The following is a 19,085-nucleotide window of genomic DNA, read 5'->3' as shown; positions in this document are numbered from 1 at the left end:
CAAACAAAAACGACAATTCAATTGGGAAGTCATTCAATTTTTGTCATCCTTACTTGTAGATGAGCACACATATGTAATTCTCTTGATTTACAAGGGTTACATTTTCTACCCTTTTATAATAGTTCCCAGATTCTACAAACAAAAGGACTGACAAGGGCTACGTAGAATAAGACAATAGAAGGAACATTTTGTGTGAATAAACAAATAAAAAATATTTGAGAGTGTGAATTTTTCCATTTACAAACATTCTCCTAATCTGTAATTTCTTTTCTACATAGCCTACAAGGTGATCTCCTTTAAGAACTCCCTGATGGCTTCCTTCAGTATTTGTAATAAAATCTAACTTCTCCACAGGTCTTTAAAGATCTTGCATGATCTGGCCTTTGCTTACCCCTCCAAGCTTATCTTGATATTCTCCCCTTTCATCACTATAGTTGCAGTCTCTCTTACAATCTTTCAGTTTCTTGAAAGCATGAAAGCTGTTTCCACATCAGGAACTGCATACATGATATATTCTTTCTACCTAACTTTTACTATTCCAGTCTCAAATTGCCACTTTTTCAGAGAGATCTTGTGAACCCCCAATCTGAATTAGCTTATTCTTTCTCATAGTACCCAGTTCTTTTCCTTTAGTTGCAAATTGTGATCCCTGCCACATATTCACCTATGGATTTACTTGATTAATGCCTATTGTCTATTATGAGGCCAGTGACCATGTGTGTTTTCTTCAGCAGTATATAAATAGCACCTGATCAATAATAATCTACTAACTAAACAAAAAAGAAGAGTTAAGAAAATAACCTGTAGGGCCGGCCGAGTGGCACGATGGTTAAGAACTGGCTTGGGACGCCAGAGGGCCCCGGTTCGGATCCCACATATGAGGGCCAGTGACACTGCCCTCTACAGCTAAGATGCTGAACAACAGCTCAACCTGGAGCTGGGCTGCCGAGAGTCGCCGGCGACAGTGTAGGCTGCAGCCCCTGTGGCAGTGGGTTGCCATGGGCTACCGTGTGTAGCCAGCAGCCAGCGTGAGCAGCCAGCAGCCGCAGTGAGCGGCCGTCCAGAAGCCAGTGACTGATCTGCCTCGCCTGGGAAGAGCACAATGATGGTGCCAACTTGGGCCAGTGAAGCAACGTCCTCCACAACTAGACTGAAGAACAAAAGGACAGCAACTTGTCTGTTCCCCTTCCCCCAATTCCCCAGCGCTGTTCCCATCCCCCAATTCCCCAATAAAAATCTTTTAAAAAAATAATAAAAATAACCTGTAGCTATACCTAAAGACCTGAGAGAATATAAACAGAGATAATGCTAAATATAATCAAAATAGGTTTGGTTTTGTTGTTTTGAATCAAATTAACAACACTAATGTGTGTAATTTATGGTATGATCTTTCTGGAAACGACACTAATTAACAAGTTGTGTTTAAAAAAAAAAACACCTTATGATACACTTATAATCCCTAAGAGAAGAAATAAACAGATCATTAAGTTGAGGATAATTACTATATACAATTTACTAATTTGCTAATTCGAAGATATGTTTTATCTGGTTAATGCCAATTAACTGCAACATAGCAAGTCAATTTCCTGATTATGAAGCTGTAATACTATATTTTTATATATGAATTTATATCATGCGCATCCTTTGTCAAGGCTGGGAAATCCTATTTTTAAAGCAGATACTTTTTTAAAGAGTTTTTGAATGGTGGCAAAAAAAGTTGAAATGCTTCCCAATTGATTTGGGAGGTCATTTTAAAGTATTCATGAATTAGTTTGAAGAGTTAATTTAAGTTTTGTATTGGCAAAGCTGAACATTCTCTTATGTTTGACAGTTTCTTCTGAAATGTGTATCCTTGAAGCATTCATTTCAAAATGATCTGGGCATTTAAAATAAATGAGTGATTTGCTCCTGTACCCAGCCCCTGAGTGCACCATATTGTCCCTAAGTGATAAGTGATAATGCCCTAATGCCACCGCAAAAAGCAATTTTATTTTCAAAAGTATCTTGCCTTGCCATCCATTCAGGTTGATCAACTGTAGCTGCTGAAGACCCTCAGCTGGTACAGCCTATCCTCAGTCAAACCTAAAAGTATCCCAGTGACTAGGGTACTCAGATGCCAAAAAAAACAAGTTCTTTCCTTCTTTTCCACCATTAGCACTAACATCAGGGGATATTAGTGAATAATATGCTATCCATCTCCATGGCCTTCAGGAAAGGAGGAGAATGTTGGCAATTATTGTGGCTGTAAGCTCTTCAACATTGCTCTCCCGCCCCCGCTGTATTACTCTCATCACTTTCCAGAGCCATCACGGGCAGAACTTCGGCTTTAAAGAGAATAGCATGGTTCCTCACTCTGGTGGAAGCCCTAAAAAATGAGTTACCCATGTTGATTAAGGATGTGCATATTGTTATAGTTAGTTGGACAATATTTACACTTTTATAAGCACATGCATTTCTGCATAAGGGACAATATTCCCCAACTGGGACAAAGAAGGGCAGTGAGCCATGTTACAAAATACTGTTAGAGCAATTTGATTCCCCATTCCTGAAAATATTCTGATTTACAATTGCTTTCAGCAATTTAAAAACTAAGCCATAATAAATAAAACCCAAAGTATTAAATAAATTAACAAAAGGAAATAGTTCATGAATTAATGCTCTGTATTTTTCAGAGTTGCTTCAGTTATCAGTCATTTTATTAATTTCTTCGAAGTTAGGTAATGAAAATGCTTAGAAATCAATCTGCAGCAAAACAAAACATGAAAGAAGTTTCTAATATGGGGAAATACAATATTACTATTTAACAATAAAACATTCAGCTGCAACAATTGAAGTTTGGTATAGAACTGTAAAAGTGTACTGTATTTTTATACATAAAGTTGTTATTTCATGAGTCTTTCCTGGCAGGGGTGGGTTAAGGATTGGTGTTAGTCTATGATAAAATTTTTATCCTTCTTTGGCAAAATAAGAAAAACTAAGGACAAAAATAGTGGGTTTAATAAATTTAAAGGTTTGCCTTTTATTCAGAGTATGTCCTGTGTACTTTTTTTCCAACATTAAAATACATCTTCTTTGTGAAAAATTAAACTTTTGCAAAAAATTTTAGAAACTGGTAATAGATACTAAGTTTTAATTTTTCTGAAGTGATTATACTGGGCAAAACTTAAATCCATAGCCTCTTACTATTCTTCCCTATTTTGGGAAATTTGACTGGTTCCCCTCTAAATCAAAAAGTTTTAGAACTACCAGGCTTTGGAACTAGGCATAATGCAATCAAATCACAGCTTCCTTTCCAGTTGTGTGGCTTTAGACAAATTGCTTCTCTGAGTCTCAATTTTCTTATCTGTAAACTGCAGAGTTGCTGGAACATTAAATGAGACAGCACCTAAATTCCTGGCATACTAGATGCAAAAAAGATGTTCTTTTACTTGGAAAGGCAGACATGTATATGATAATCTCTTTATCATATTGACCCTAGAAATCAATCAAATCCTGATGTGCTGTTTCACTCACAAGATATCTCACTCCCTCCACACACAAGGAGGGTTCCAATGCCTCTAGCATCTTCAGAGACCCTGCCTAATTAGTTATCTTCTCTGTATGCTTCCGGTATCTTCTGATTCTCCTGCTTTACTGGTTCAACTCTTCTGTTTATAAACTATATATTCAAGGATCTCAAAAAAAAAAGTATATCCACATTCTAACTACTATTTCTGAGTGTCCTTCAGAATCAAACTTCCCACTCACTATTCCTCATCAGGCCCCAAATGAATTGTGATCTAACATCTATCATCAAATTGTTGGTCTATCCATCTTATAATTTCAAAGTGCATTGGGTATTTCTCAGTCTTCAATTTACAAGATTACTTTGTGCATTAAACACCATTGTCCTTTCCTTACTTCTTGAAACTAACTTCCTATCTTGTTTTTTCTGATGACCTCTTCAAAAGTCTTATTTACTTATTAATTAAATAACAACAACAAAAACCCAGGCTGTCTGTCTTTTGTCTTCCTCTTATCTTTTGTTTAACTCAAACCCATGGCTTTAACTACCACTTTGGTATCCTTGTCTTTCCTGTCTTTTTATCTCAACCATACCCATGGCTTTAACTACTACTTGTACACTAGTGATGCATAAATCTAAAAACCTCAGTCTCTAGCACAGACCTCTCTCTTAAGCTACAGACCCTGACAACCTCTATTTGCATTTCCCTCCCTCTTCCTCTCTACATTCTTTCCATTTAATCAAGGCCTATCTCCTTTACACATCTCTCTATCCCCCCAGCCACATCTCAGCTCAGACACTTTAAACTTAACGTTAGAAAATCACTCACTAATATCTATCTCAGACCCCTCTAATCCACACTCTACACTGTTGCTAGGTGATGTCACTTTCCTGTTTAAAATCTCTCAATGGGCCTCCTAAGCCCTCTTGAATAAATTTTTTAACATGTGATACATAGTTCCTCCACCCTCTGTGCTTCCTGGTCTCTAGCCTATTTCTGATTCGGAGCACTTTCCTCTTCATCAGTTCTACTGAACATAATGTTTCTTAATAAGAGAAACATTCTTTCTTGCTTCTATGCCTTTGTGCACAGTTTGTTCCCTTCTCTGTTGGTAAAATCCTCCCCTCATAAATAAATGAAAAAACTTTTACTGTCTTTTTGTTTGTTTTTTTCTTAAAGCCTCTGTTTAAGTTTTACTTCTTCCTCTAGGGAGGTAAACCTTCTTCTGAACTATGCTCATGTTGACCGATTTAGAAAATCTCTTCAGTGAAACTTGTGTGTGTGCATATGCATGTATTAGGTCATGAACCAAAATGTTCTTATGGATTCTAACAAAAAATTGAAAAGCCATTACTCTAGGTAATTGTATCAGAATATCCTTAATGTACAATTTTAAAAAGTCATTCTCACTCCAATTAACTTGACTGCCCTAAATCTGTATTAATGGAAGCAACACTGAGGTTTGTTAAAAAAAAACTGAATAAAATATTACCTGTAGTGTTTCAGATATAAGCTTGCTAAACCAAGTTACTGAATGGTATTATGCAGGATACCTATCAGAAACGAAATATCTAGGTCATGGTTTGTGGATGGCATTTTTGGGAAAACCTTACTACAGGAATTATTTCAATTGATTTTAATTTTCAAAACACATTTAAGGTCAATCTAAATTCAGAAACCAAACAAGTTTATTGCAATTAATAAACTGATAATGTCTTCTACAATATTTTTATTCCTGAAGGTACTTGCTTTATTTACTTCAGGTTTGTTGGGATTGGAATGGAGAATCGCCTACACCAAGTTATTGAGGTTATTTCGACCCCCTTTCTTATTTATCCTGACCTATATTAAGCATATATTTATTTTCATAATCTTATTCTTTTAATGTTTCTACATCCTAAAAATAAATTCTATTTAAATACTCCAAGACAGTCAAAATGAAACGAATTTCTTTAGCAGTATGTATTTTTAAGGGTAAAGATCTCTAACTCTATTGCCAATTCTAATGTTACCTCCTTACACACTAAAATACTTCATAAAGAAAAATTAAAATCATAACTAAAATACTGTTTACGTCTTAATGATTTTCCAAAGGCCATGATCTAACAATATAACATAAACTGCATAGTTTGCTTTTATAATTTAGTCAATTTTAGCAATGTTGCAGAAATAAAAGAAAGGGAACAGTGAAAATAGAACCAAATGTAGTCAGATTGGATCCAATTTATGCCATTTAGCAGCTTCGATTCCTTATCTAATGCCTCCATCACAAAGACAATGTGTGGTGCAAAATGAGCCAGTGCCTACAACACAATGAGAATCTCTAGCATAAAGACACTATACCTTGATTTTTTTTTTTTTAAGCTGAGCCATCCTGCCTCCTGCTGGGCAGCTCAGCGACAGCTCAGCTCAGGCCAGGAATCGAACCGCTGTTGCTCAGAGCTCCCACTCTTGAGTGAGCTCTTAACCAACTGAGCCACTCGGCTGGTCCTCATAAAGATACTATAATACAAAACACTTTCTCAACAAATCTGCATGAGAAGATTTTCAAATAAAAACAGGTTTAAAGGTAGTTTACAATGACTATATGTTAATGAAATATATCACTATACTGACTAGTTCTTATTATTTCAGAATGGGTGGAATAAAACTTACCAACCAATAACCAACGATTATTATACACTGTGATAAATGCTACGAAAATAAAGTACAGAGTGCTACATGAGAACTAAGTGGGGGGCAGGAGGTAGATGTTTTCACTTATTATCTCCTTTAATCTTAATAATACTTCTCTCAGGTTATAGTCCTTTCACACATGAGAAAATCAAGGCTTTGGGTTGTTAAGTCAATTAACTTGTCCAAGTTCACACAGCTTAAGCAGGAGAGCCAGGAACACAGGTTTAACTTAAAGACTATATTCTGTCCACTCTTCTAAGATTTTGCTAATGTCTGAGTGGCTAACGTCCTCACTGCAACTCTTTGCTCATTCTTCCCTTCTCAGCAAGGCCTACCTTAACCACCCAATAGGTCCAACTGCCTTCCCTACAATCCCCCTTATCCTTCTCCACTTTTTCTTTACAAGTATTTATCACTTTCTAACACATGACATATTTTACTTATTTATTTTGCCTATTGCCTATAGCCCCCTGCTAGGTGGTGAGCTCTAACAAGTTAGGGATCTCTGCTTGCCTTGTTTACAGATGTACCCATAAAACCTACAATATGGACTGATATACAGCAGACTGGCCCAGTTTTCCTTTCCCACATTTCATCTTTACCTGTATGCAACAACTTGTTTAACCATTCTTGCTTTTAATTCCTGTGGGGGAAAAAAAAAGTTAGGACCTATACCTGAGCCAAATTAACATTAAAATAGTGTTTAATTTTAGTTTGAAATTCTGTTTTAAAAATTAGGGTCATAAGTATCATTTTAAAAATTCTAGCCAGAATAAAAAGTGATGAAAAGACATGTAAAACAAACTGAAATGTGGAGGATGCAAATGGTGACAGAAGATAGTACTTAAGACTGCCTGCTCCCTTTCTGTTTTAGAGGCTGAATGTGAGGTGCAGATGAAACATAGAAATCAGAGTACTTTAAAGCAGTGGTTCTCAAACCTTATGAATTTCAAAAAAAAGTAAATTTAAAAAAAAGTTGGAATTACCAAGTTACCAAATTTTAATTTTGCCACAAAGGGACATTAGAAACTAAATACAATCTACTATCACCATAATGTCATCAGAATACATTAACATAAAAATGACAGAATTTCAGTTTTATAAAGGGTAGTCATTTTATTAAACAAATTTAGATTCACCTCATTATATAAAAATACATAAGATCTAAATGTGAAAAAGTAAAACTTTTAAAACAAGCTATCACAGAATCCATCACCTCGGGATAAAAAAGATTTCTTCATGATCAAGAGTGCGAGCTCTGAGCAACAGTGGTTCAATTCCTGACCCGAGCTGAGCTGTCGCTGAGCTGCCAACAGGTGGCAGGATGGCTCAGCTAAAAAAAAAAAAAAAAGATTTCTTCAAAGAGAAAAAGCACCATCATAAAAGAATAAATTTGACATTAAAATTAAGAATATCTGGTTATCAAACGGCACCATATTTAAAGTGAAAAGGTATGCTAAAGACTAGAAAGATATTTGTAAGGTCTACCAAGTATTATTATCCAGAATATATGAAAAGCATTTACAAATCAATAAGATAAACCCCATAAAAAAAAACAAGTAAGCAATTCACAGAAAAGGAACATGATTAGCTAGAAAATAAATGAAAGTGTTCTCAATTATGGATCTAATTGGGGAGGTGCCAATAAAAAAGGCCAAGTGGCGCGTTGGTTAAGAGCTGGCTTGGGACTCCAGAGAGCCCTGGTTCGGATCCCTCATATGAGGGCCAGTGACACTGCCCTCTACAGCTAAGATGGTGAACAACAGCTCAACCTGGAGTTGGGCTGCCTTGAGTCACCACCAGCAAGGGCATGGGCTGCAGCCCCTGCTGCAGTGGGTTGCCATGGGCTACCATGTAGCCAGCAGCCAGTGTGAGCGGCCGTCCAGAAGCCGGCGACTGATTGCCTCGCCTGGGAAGAACTTGGGCCAGTGAAGCAACATCCTCCACAACTAGACTGAAGAGCAAAAGGACAGCAACTTGTCTGTTCCCCTTCCCCAATTACCCAATGCTGTTCCCTCCCCCAATTCCCCAATAAAATCTTAAACAAAACAAAACAAACAAACAAACAAAAACTACAATGAGGTACCATTTCATACTCCTCAGGATGGCAAAACTTAAGAAGTCTGAAGTATTTGGAAGGTGGGGAAATTAGACCTTCTCACCCATTCAACTTTATTAAATAACTACCAGTTTTCTATCCAAAGTATGTTTTTCTCCCGAGTGTTTTTGTCAGTAATAACACACGCTTTGGAGAGAAAACTGGTAGTTATTTAATAAAGTTGAAGCAGCAGCATTTACCTTGTGTTCTAGCAATCTATTACCAGATTTATATCCCAGGGCAATCTTTCTCAATGTTGGCTTTTAGTTGTTAAAACAAATGGGGGGCACTATTTATTTAACAGGTTCCAGGGATGCCAAGCACTCTTGGTGCCTGTAGATAATGCTGCCCACGTCCATGTCTTTTGAATATTCTACTGGACACTCATTTGAGGGAACAGGGGAAAAAATAAGGTCAGATATTTATAAACAGGACTTAACACAAAGTATATTTGTGTTGTTTTTAATACAGATGAAGATTTTTAAGAATGCAACCACCATGTAAAGAGATAAGACCGCACTTTTATTTTTGTTCAAACTCGACTGAAAATAGGTTGTTATTTCAGAAACTCATTTATCAACAACAGTGCCACCACTGGTATTTGAATAGCCAATTCAACACAACTGTTTTAACCTGCTTTATTGGCTGTCCTATTCATGGTGATACTTACCTGACTACTATTTGTTCTAGTTGTGCTTCTTAGACTTTAATGTGCACCCAAGTCACCTGGAAATCTTGTTGAAATTCAGCAGCTGAGTTAGTAAGGTAGGAACTGAGCTTCTGATGTCTAATAAACTCCCAGAATTCTGATGTAACTGGTCTACTACCACGCTTGGTAGGCAAGATTTAGAGTGTGGTTGAGCCCCAGCATTTACACAGTGAAATATATTATTTGTTATAAATTACCTCTTATATTTTAGTAAGGGTATTGCTTTCTTTAAAATGTTAATGTAAGTTTATTATTATACATTTTACTTTAGTACAGTATTGGAAATGTTGCAAAATATTTCTATAAAAATGAGATAAAGGGTCAAGAACCACTGCCCTAGACCTAAGTAAGCATATACAAGAATATTCCCTACAGTACTGCTTAATAAGCAAACAATTGGAAACAACTAAAATGACCAACAGAAACCTGATACAGTCACATAATGGAACACATATCATATTGCAGTAAAAATAAAGAAACTAGGAACTACCTGAATAAACACAGATAAACCTTGGCAAGTTGAGTGAAGAAAGCAAGCTACAGATACAAACATCATATTTAAATAGTCTTAAAACAATCAAAGGAAAACTATATAATGTTCATGGATATAAAGGTATGTAGTAAACTATAAACATAATGGATAGGAAGTGTGTATGTCAATTTTGGGTTAATGGTGTGGAGTGGGGAAAAGGGAGTAGGATCTAAGGAGGGGTACATATAAAGTACTATGAGGAAGTTTCATTTTGTTTTGTAGTTTTGTTTCTTCAAATTGGTAATGTGTGCATGAATATTCATTATATTGTATGTTGCCAATAGTTGCATTGCTATATTATTTCCCATTTCACCTGAATTGGCAAAAAACTTTTGGGACTAGACAGATGTTTGGAAAACACTGCTCCAGAGCAAAGGATTTAGGACCAGATGTCAGAAAACCCAGCTTCAAGTCTCAGTTCTGCTTCTTACAAATTGTGTAGCTTTAGGCAATTCAAATCATTAACTTCTCTGAGCTTTATTTCATCTGTAAAAAAGTCATAAAACAGCACTTTCCCCCTCCAACTCACAAGACTGGGTTTGAGAAGCATATAGAGCAATATATGTGAGAAACTGTTACCAGAGTAGGAAAGGTAGAGGAGTAACTTTTGAGAATAGCAAATCCTTGGCTTTATTAGAAAGAAAACCTACCAGTAAATAAACCAACCAAGTTAATCTGTCACTCTCTTTTCTTGTCATCACTGACTCAAAAGATATAACACCAGTCTTAACATGTTAGAAACTTTAGTTTATTGATTCCTAAATGGCATATAGATAGGTATTCTCCCCATTAGAACTATGATTTGTTATGCTAATTCTTCACCAAGAAATTGAAATTCATAATACCAAAACAAAACGAGGATTGCACTAAAAAGTACTCTTATATAACTAAAACAATCAATGTCACATAACCAGAGTAACTGTTGGTTTCATTGCCCTTTCTATCAAGTGAGCAGGTGGCATGTTTTATTAGCCCTGTATTACAGATGGAGAAACTGACTCAGATATGGGGTAGCTTGCCTGGAGTTGTACACCAGTTCAGAGACAGAACTTGAAACAGACACTGATTGCCTAGTTCTGTGTCCATTAAGTTACCAAAAACATTATTTTGCCATGATGCTTCATGGTAATTCTGTCTGTCAAAGGGAAACAGAAAATTCTTTGTCAGCTGTCATACCCATTTCAAAATGGGCAAAGATACTCAAGGAAACAAGCCACTTATCAACTACAGTTACCGTTCAGCGAGTGACAAAATTAAAACTGCCTAGGCCTGCTAAAAATCTAATCTCATTTTCCCCAATTAACCTTATTAATACTAGAGTAGGAGAAAAAAGAGGTCAAATTATGGGTAAGGGTGCTATTCATTTCCTCCTGGATCTCAAATAATATTGCAATCATTGCATAACAAGGATTTTATACTTTTTATTATAGGAAACATGGCTATCTCCATTTAAGTAACCCACCACACCTACTTCCCAAATAAAAATTTACTACCAAGCCAAGAATTGGGCAGTCTCAAATTAGACCACTGTAATTATGATAATCATCAAAACATTGGCAATGATTAGATATAAGATGTCACCCAAATGAGTTTATGCTATAAACAAATGAAGAGACAAACCCTTTATGGAGAAAAGTTCGTTTTAAGTCTCCCTGTTAATGTAAACAGATGGGATCTTTTTACTCAGACTCATTAGTTTCAAATGCTGACACAAGATCTCCAAAGTTCTTTTTATTAATTAGAGCCTTTTAAAAAATTCAATGAATAATCTTGAGGATCAAGTATTATATATCACAAATATTAACAAATCATAAACAAAATTTAAAGGTCACCCTCTCTGTATTCCGTTATGCATCCTTTTGCTTACCAAATCCACCTCGCAGACTTAAAGCCTCGTTTAAAAAAAAGTGTGTCCCGACACTGGCAGAAATCTCACCATGGATCACATGAACACTTTTTTTTTTTTTTAAACAAGAAGCAGGGGTTAAACTCTCTTTATAAAAGCCCTACACGACAATACAATCTAACTTGGTAGAACTTTCGTTCTATCAGAATTAAAAAAAAAAATTCCAAACACAAACTGATTTTTTCCAATTCAAAACTCGAAAACAGGTAAAATTAAAGTTCAACCATTTAGAGAAAAGGAACCCTACGGCCCGACAAGATTACACAAATCACCAAGCACCGGACAGGCTCAATCTCACATCGAGGCTGGCACACGAGGACCTTCAGGAGAGAGCTTGCAGGCACCGCGAGTCTCACAGTGAGCCAGCGATGGGAATGTGAACCTGACCCCATATTTCGGTCTCCAGGGAGAAAAGCAAAGGAAGTGAAATGAGACCCTCCTCGGCAAGGAGGACTCAAGACCTTTCCCAGTCCGTCTGTCCGTCCCTTCCCTGCCCCCAGACTCCCGCAGCCTCACGGACCCATGGGGACCCTACTACCTACCTCCCTCCTTCACAGAACCACTGGAGAACCCTCTCCAAAACGCAGACCCGATCGGAAGTGGCTTCCCCGCCTTTCCCCAGAGTCGAGTGGGATCCCGGTCGCCAACAACAAAGACGCCTCCCTCTCCCCTCCCCCCGTCCGGCTCCGTCGGGTCCCTCCCGCGCTGCGGCTGCCGGCCTAGCGCCCCCTCCCCGAGCCGCAGCGCCCCAGCCCCCGCGGCCCCACGCACCTGCACCTGAGGGGCCGCAGCCAAGGTGTCAGGCAGAATGGGCCGGATGAGAACCTCTGCCGATCCGCTGTCCTCCACAAGGCGCGATTCGTGCTGCCGCCACCGCCGGACTCTCCCGGCCTGCGGGCGCAGGGACGAGGGCTGCAGTCCCCCGCGCCGGGGCGAAGAAGGACGGCAGCGCCCCAGAGGGCCGGCTCGCGCTCCCGAGTCTCGCCTCCCCGCGCCGGCCCTGCTCTTCCACACGGGCTCGCGTTCTGCTGACTAACGGCCCCGGCGCGAGGCGCTGGAGCTCCCGCCGCCGCCGCCAGCTGCTCTCGGGCCTCAGGTCCCGCGCGGCCGTGGTCGCAGCCGCCGCCGCCACCACCTCCCTTTCTGGCACTGCAGACACCACCCAGACCCAGCCAGGTCTTTCTTCTCTTTGATTCTCCTTCCTTTGCTCCTACTCAGCCTGCCAGCCGCGGGGCTCACTCTCGTAGCGGGAGGGCAGCTGGAAGGGAACCGAGGGGGGCCCGCAGAAGACTCGTTAAGCCAGGCGGAGTTGGTCACTGACTGGAGGAGGATGCCAAAGCTGACCCGGGCTCCAGCCTGCGAGCGGGCCAGGGGAGGGACGCAGCCCAGTTTAGCCCGATTTCCACCAATCACAAGCCTCCTACTGGAGTCGGCGCCGAGAGAGGCTGAGCCGAGTCGGCAGGAGGCGGGGATTGCGGAAAAGAAGAGCCAATAGAAGTAAAACTTCCCCGCCCCTCCGCCTTGATGGACTGCCACGTTCGGACCAATGGGGGAATTCTCGCTTCGAAGAAAGCGGGATTTATATGCCGGGCTGGAAAGAGAAGTTGTGCGGAGCGGGCAGGGGTCGAGAGTGGCCTGCGTGCAACAGCCTTTTAGTTGCTGAGAGGTCGGAGATCGTTCCTTGACCTCCGCGCGGAGTCACATGGGCTGACAGGGGAGGGGTCGGAAAGGCTGGATAAGCTCCTTCCGGGTCAGTGACAGAGCCGTCAGCTCCATGAGGTAGTTCTTTGCGCCTTGGGCTTCCCTTCATCTTCCTTCTTTCAGCGCGTGTTGATTGTGGTTTCGGCGATGAGCTCGCAGAAAGGGAACGTGGCCCGTTCCAGGCCTCAGAGGCACCAGAATACGTTTAGCTTCAAAAATGACAAGTTTGATAAGAGTGTTCAGACCAAGGTAGGAACCTGCCTGTTGCACTAAATCTGACTCCAGGAAGGAATAGTTCAGTGGAGGGGAAAGAGGAAATGAGAGGAGTTGGCGAGGGTGAGTGTGGACCGCAGCCCAGAGTTACTTTTGGCTGCAGTGCAGCCCTTTCTAAAATGATATTCTCACGCCCTTTGTTTGGCCTGAATATGTTGTCTCATCGTAAATATATTTCGCGGTTAACAATTAACTAATTGCACAAACAGTGAATGGGACCCTCATCAAACCTGAAATGCAAATGGGGAAATTGAACGCTCCCATCTGGACCACATATTTGCAGTGAGAGCGAGGATTATGGCACAAGTGTCTCTTTCAAATTTTGTACCAAGTTTATGCAGCCATATTTATTTGGGGGAAACCCTAAGCCCATAGGTTTGTAGGGACAATGTGAAGGATTAAGCGCTCTTGGCCCCAGTGTCCAGACAATGGGAGTGTGTCTCTTTTGTAAGATTGTTTTGAGGATCAAATCGTTTGATTAATGTAAAAGTTCCTGTTTTGCTTTTTATAAGTCATTTACTTGTTTAGCAGGATTTCTGTAAACTGGTAGAAAATTCACACTGTCTAGATAGCCAGAGGTCTTGGGTTGTATACAACCACTATTTTGCTGTAGGTGCCTGCCTCTCCAACCTTTCCATCGCTGTGAAGAGGAGATAACTTAAGACAAACTAATCTTGAGGGCCACTGTCAATCACATCAGATAAACATGATATTCACATAAACTAGAGTTAAAATTTACTAGGTGTGTGGCTTAAATTAGTTATTTAATATTTAATTTCTCAGAGCCTTACTTTGGTCTCAAATGAGAAACCTGGAAGGATTATTATGAGGCTAAACTATATGACATATATAAATGGTCTAGATCATAATAAACATCCAACAATAATTAATTTCTCAACATTGAGAAATTAATGTGAAAGCAAAGTTAACTTTTTTTGGGTTGGTTTTTTTAAAGATTTTATTGGGGAATTGGGGGAGGGGAACAAACAAGTTGCTGTCCTTTTGTTCTTCAGTCTCGTTGTGGAGGACGTTGCGTCACTGGCCCAAGTTGGCACCATCATTGCACTCTTCCCGGGTGAGGCAGATCGGTTGCCGGCCTCTTGGCAGCCACTAATGCTGGCTGCCAGCCACTCAGGGTAGCTTATGGCAGCCCACTGCAGCAGGGGCTGCAGCCTACCCATCGCCAGCGACTCCCGGCAGCCCAGCCCCAGGTTGAGCTGTTGTTCACCATCTTAGCTGTAGAGGGCGCAGTGTCACTGGCTCATGTGGGATCCGAACCGGGGCCCTGCTGCTCAGAGCTGGCATCCCAAACCAGCTCTTAACCAACGCATGACTCTGACGACTCTGCCGTCCCCGCAAAGTAAACTGTTTATGGTAACCTTTGGTCTCCATTTCCTTTTCTCTTTCTGCCTTTAACTACAAATACTTAATGTTCATGTGCAAAGCTCTGTGCTCAAGTGCATACAGTATTAAAAAGAATTGACTGTCTTCAAGTAGCTTATGGTTTCCTGGCTAATTGGGCCATAAGCAAGCACAAAGATATAATTATGGATTATGATAAATTCTGATGAGGGTGAAGACAGTTCAGTAAAGAAGAGTAAGAGGTATATTTTCCATTAGGTGCTCAGGGGACCTCTTCTTTTCCTTAATTAGGTTCAGATTCAGAAAGAAAACAGGAGCAACATTTGGGAAGACTTTCCCGAGGTTGTGCCTATTTACCAATAGGTAAACCAGTATAAAAAACAAACAAACAAACTGTGCTGTTCCCAATAGATGTCTATCTGGTCCTGTATTCTTACTCTAAGTTTTGGTACAGGCATTTAATTCTGATTGTTTTTCATCTTGGTGTTACTCTAACAGCCATATCCTATCTCCTCCAGCCCAGAGATATACTTTAGGGAATGGTCTCAGGTTCAGATAATCTCTAATCTGAGTACCTTTTTGTGAGTAATGAAGCATCAGTCATGGGAATAAATGTTATTTCTCAATCAATGGGTTTCTATAATTAAGGGTTAAACAAGTGGATGGCCATTGAACACATTTGCAATTGGGTGGATATGAAATCCACTGTGGTTTCAAGGTAACCAGCTCTGGCGCTCTAGAGATCACCTGGGACTGCCTTTGATTTTTTTTTTTTTATATTGATATTTTACCAATGCTGTCTATTAAGTGGATTTATGTTAAATGACTTGTTGCTAAATGAAACGTACTTCTTCAGTTGACAAAGTGACTTAATCTCTGGTGTGGTGGGCTTACGACATACAATAGAATGTTATACCAAATAAAATTCATAGTGCTAGTGAATATTCACTGTGGTGAATATTTTGAAGTATTGTATTCTCTGTTATTTGCCTCTTATATTCTCTCCTCCCTTTCACACAAAATATGGGTAATTTCATCCATGCTTGGTATATTCCATATACCTACATTTTCAAGGTGCTTTCACTTGAAGCCAGTAAATCGATTCTGCATGTTTCTTAATGTTGAGGCCTGCTACAATATAATTGTTTTTTCCTACCTCAATCATATATTTTAGACATTTCATTTTATGTGCAGTGAATGACAGCTGACATTGATTTGCCTTGATTCGATATGCTTGTTAAGGAATAGTATTGGGTTGTCAGAGAAGTCATGATGTATTTTTGCAACTAAAAAGAAACAAAATACATCCTGACTTTTCCGACAACCCAATACTATTGTCTCTGTTAGGTTATGAAGTTTTATAATTCCATTGTCAATACTTGTTTCTACATAAAGTTAAATGTTGTAGTATACTGTTAGAAATAGAGTATTCTCAGAATTTTTCATCCAGGTAAATTAGGTCACCTGAGATAGAGAAAATCATAATTTATATTCACTCTCCCCAAAATGGGTCGCTTTCCCTTTAGAGAAACACTAGCAGGGAATGGTGCAGTTAGACAAAGAACCTCAGGGCTGAGAGTTACAGGCTGCTGTGGTATTTGTTATTTTAAGCTGAAGGACTCTTTTCGCACCTGCACAAGTGTTATTATGAGGTCACAGGCAGTTGTACAGAGAATCCTGTCTGTCCTCAGAACAACCCTGCTGCCCGCCTACTCCATCCTCAATTGTCCTTGCTCTTTTTCTCACCATTTACTTTTGTGAAAGGAAGAAATGGAATGAGAAGGGGGATAAAGGAATAGCTAACATACCTAAGATTCCTTTCTGAGATTTTCCTTCTCACTCTAGGCCACATAGCACTTAAGTGTATTGAATGAATTAAATAAACATTCCTTTTCTGAACTTGTCTGATGTATGCAAGGCCCTGTACATGAGTGTAATTATTAGGATTCCTTAGTTGCTAACTTAAGCACAAACGGAATTTATAGGAAATACTGAGCTGCTTACAAAAGGTGTTTATTTGTTTTGGCTGGTTTTTTAGTGTACAGGATTCCTAGGTTGGCCGTTACTACTGGGAAATTAATTATATCCTCATTTGACTGTACATATCCTACCTGATGCAATCTTCTAAACTTTCAGTGCCCCCTCCCCTAACCCTTCCAATTTGCCTCCTGGAATTGGTAGTTTATTATCACCAAATAGAGACGCCGTGTTGAAAATAAATTTTTTTTTTCATTTTCTTGTCCTACCTGACTATTCCTCAGAAATCTGTTTCCCCGTAGTCCTTAAGTAATGATGTTTTTCACCCCACATCTTCAACCCCCCATTTAGAACCCTTTCCCCCATTTGCTGTTTCAGTCTGTTTCTTCCTCACTTAAAACCCTAGCTTTTCTGAAATACATACTATCGACTGTTATCCCCTTCCAGATCTGCCCTTACCTTCTAGTTATACCTCCTCATTAGTACCTGGCTCACTGCTTTTCCATAGTTCCTGTCATCATACTTAGTAATAGCTACATCCACATGGGTAATCTGACATCTGACCTCTCAGATTTCCCACCTTGGAAATCTATTCCCATGATCAAACCTTAAACTCTCTCATTGCTTAAAACTGCTTCACTTAGGAACTTTAAAAAAATATTGACCACCATCTACTACCTGGTTTCCTTATTCCTCAAAAAAAAATTTTTTAACTCCATTGGGTACTCCCGCCCATTAACCCATTTACTTTTCACTGTACTTCATTCATGCCCTTTTTTCCCTCTTTCTGTAGCTTGGAGCCCATGTTCCATTGATATAAGTGCTCTTTTGCATGTACCTCAGCTCCCTTATCTTTCTTTCCCTCTGTGGTACTTGCCTGACAGAACTTTGCTTAGATCTAGCTTTCTGTTATTCCACCATCACATCTACCAAACTACCTGTACCTGTACCCATATATGTTACCTTTCTGTTACGTTGGGTGAAATGCCTGGCCCTCCCTAAGACTGGTCCCTCCGTTTGAACGCTGGAGCTCATTCCTTCTTGTCTACCTAAAGGACTTAAAGGCTTAAGGCTTCTCGGTTGTCCATGGTCTCTTGCATCACCTTTCTATCTCTAATGTGTTATTTCAGTTTTTTTAAAAAAACACTCCTTAGATACATAACCCATAATCTTTTCTAGCTCCAACCTATTTCTTTCTTCCTCTTTATAGAAAAGCTCTTGGTTCTCCACTTTTTTTTTCTTTTCTAAACCTGTTGTTTCTATCCCTATCCAAATAGTTTTTGTACCCACCATTTTACCAGATGACTCTTGTCAAGGTTATTGATCTCTGTGTTCCAAATCCTTGGTTAATAATAATGCTCAGTCCTCATCTCAATTGCTCAGTAGCATTTGCCTCTCAGTCTCCTGAAATAATTTCTTCATTCAGCTCAGTCCATGGTTTTAAATGTCATCTTTATGTGGATACCTTCAAGATCTGGAACTCTGGGCCAACCTCTCCCCAGAGCTGCAGAGTTTTTGTCTATTTTACTATGTATTTTACTTCTATTCTTGAATATCTAAAGGCATCTTAAGCTTACATGGCAAAGAAAGAGCTCTTCATTTTTCTCTCCAACCTTTCCTCTTCTACTGTTTCCCAAATCTGTAAGTAACGCCAACATTTACCTAGTTCCTCAAACCAAAAATATAAAAATCACCCTTGACTCTGAGCCTTCTCTCACATTCTGTGTTTCAATTTATCATAAAAACTGTGAGTGGTTAACATTATTTTAATTTTCGAAATCCCATTCCTTTCTGACATATTGTTTGTTTACTTGTTTGTCTTATTTATAGTCCTCCTTAGAATATGATTTCCACGAACGCAAAGATTTTCTTTACATCCTCAATAACTAGATCAGGTTGATACATAGGCGGTATTATATATGTAGTTGGTGATTGAATGAAGTAAATAAGTAATTATAATAGCGTGTTAAATGCTGTGACCAGGGTAATATGGGGAGTGCCACAATAATTCAGAAATAAAGGGAGAGAAGGGGAATAATTGATGTAGTGTTATCCTCAAGGATGTAGTGTAGCTTTGGGATGAAAGGTCAAGAAGTTGAATCAGATGAATGGAATAAGGCAGAAAGAAGAATGGGTGCTAATGAGTTTGTAGTGAGTCAGGAAGTTGAAGGAATTTAATCTGAAAACAAAACAAAATAAAAAGGGTCAGGTAAAATTGTTACACTGGGGAATCTTCTGAAAATGAGGCTTCTCTTTTTATTTTTGAGAGAAGATTTTTGGACACATTGAAGGTTCTTCAGTAATGTTTAAGTGAATGAATAAAGGTCCTCTTAAAAGAAAGAGAG

The 19,085-nt window shown here is 39.3% G+C and overlaps 3 protein-coding genes across 5 annotated transcripts in view; 2 read left to right on the top strand and 1 right to left on the bottom strand.

The window, feature by feature from the left end:
• Positions 1-12,814, bottom strand: part of ABHD17B (abhydrolase domain containing 17B, depalmitoylase) — a 49,648-nt gene extending 36,834 nt beyond the window's left edge. Inside the window, exon 1 of one of the 3 annotated variants that reach the window (XM_019650691.1) lies at positions 12,199-12,814. The gene's annotated coding sequence lies outside the window, so the exon portion shown is untranslated. Of the gene's footprint in view, positions 1-11,969; positions 12,041-12,198 lie in introns of those variants that run through there. The other 2 variants (XM_019650687.1, XM_019650688.1) reach the window with 2 other exon arrangements.
• Positions 12,815-13,123: 309 nt separating this feature from the next.
• GDA (guanine deaminase) overlaps positions 13,124-19,085 on the top strand; it is a 227,440-nt gene continuing 221,478 nt past the window's right edge. Inside the window, exon 1 of the mRNA XM_019650670.1 lies at positions 13,124-13,206. The gene's annotated coding sequence lies outside the window, so the exon portion shown is untranslated. The remainder of the gene's footprint in view (positions 13,207-19,085) is intronic.
• The window catches only part of CUNH9orf85 (chromosome unknown C9orf85 homolog), a 49,242-nt gene continuing 43,329 nt past the window's right edge, over positions 13,173-19,085 (top strand). The window contains exon 1 of the mRNA XM_019650671.1: positions 13,173-13,377. Within this exon, the coding sequence (XP_019506216.1) occupies positions 13,276-13,377 (102 nt within the window). The 5' untranslated portion in view covers positions 13,173-13,275. The remainder of the gene's footprint in view (positions 13,378-19,085) is intronic.

Source organism: Hipposideros armiger, unplaced genomic scaffold, assembly GCF_001890085.2.
Source record: "Hipposideros armiger isolate ML-2016 unplaced genomic scaffold, ASM189008v1 scaffold_144, whole genome shotgun sequence".
NCBI classification, from domain to species: domain Eukaryota; kingdom Metazoa; phylum Chordata; class Mammalia; order Chiroptera; family Hipposideridae; genus Hipposideros; species Hipposideros armiger.
This window is presented reverse-complemented; position numbering and strand designations above follow the sequence as displayed.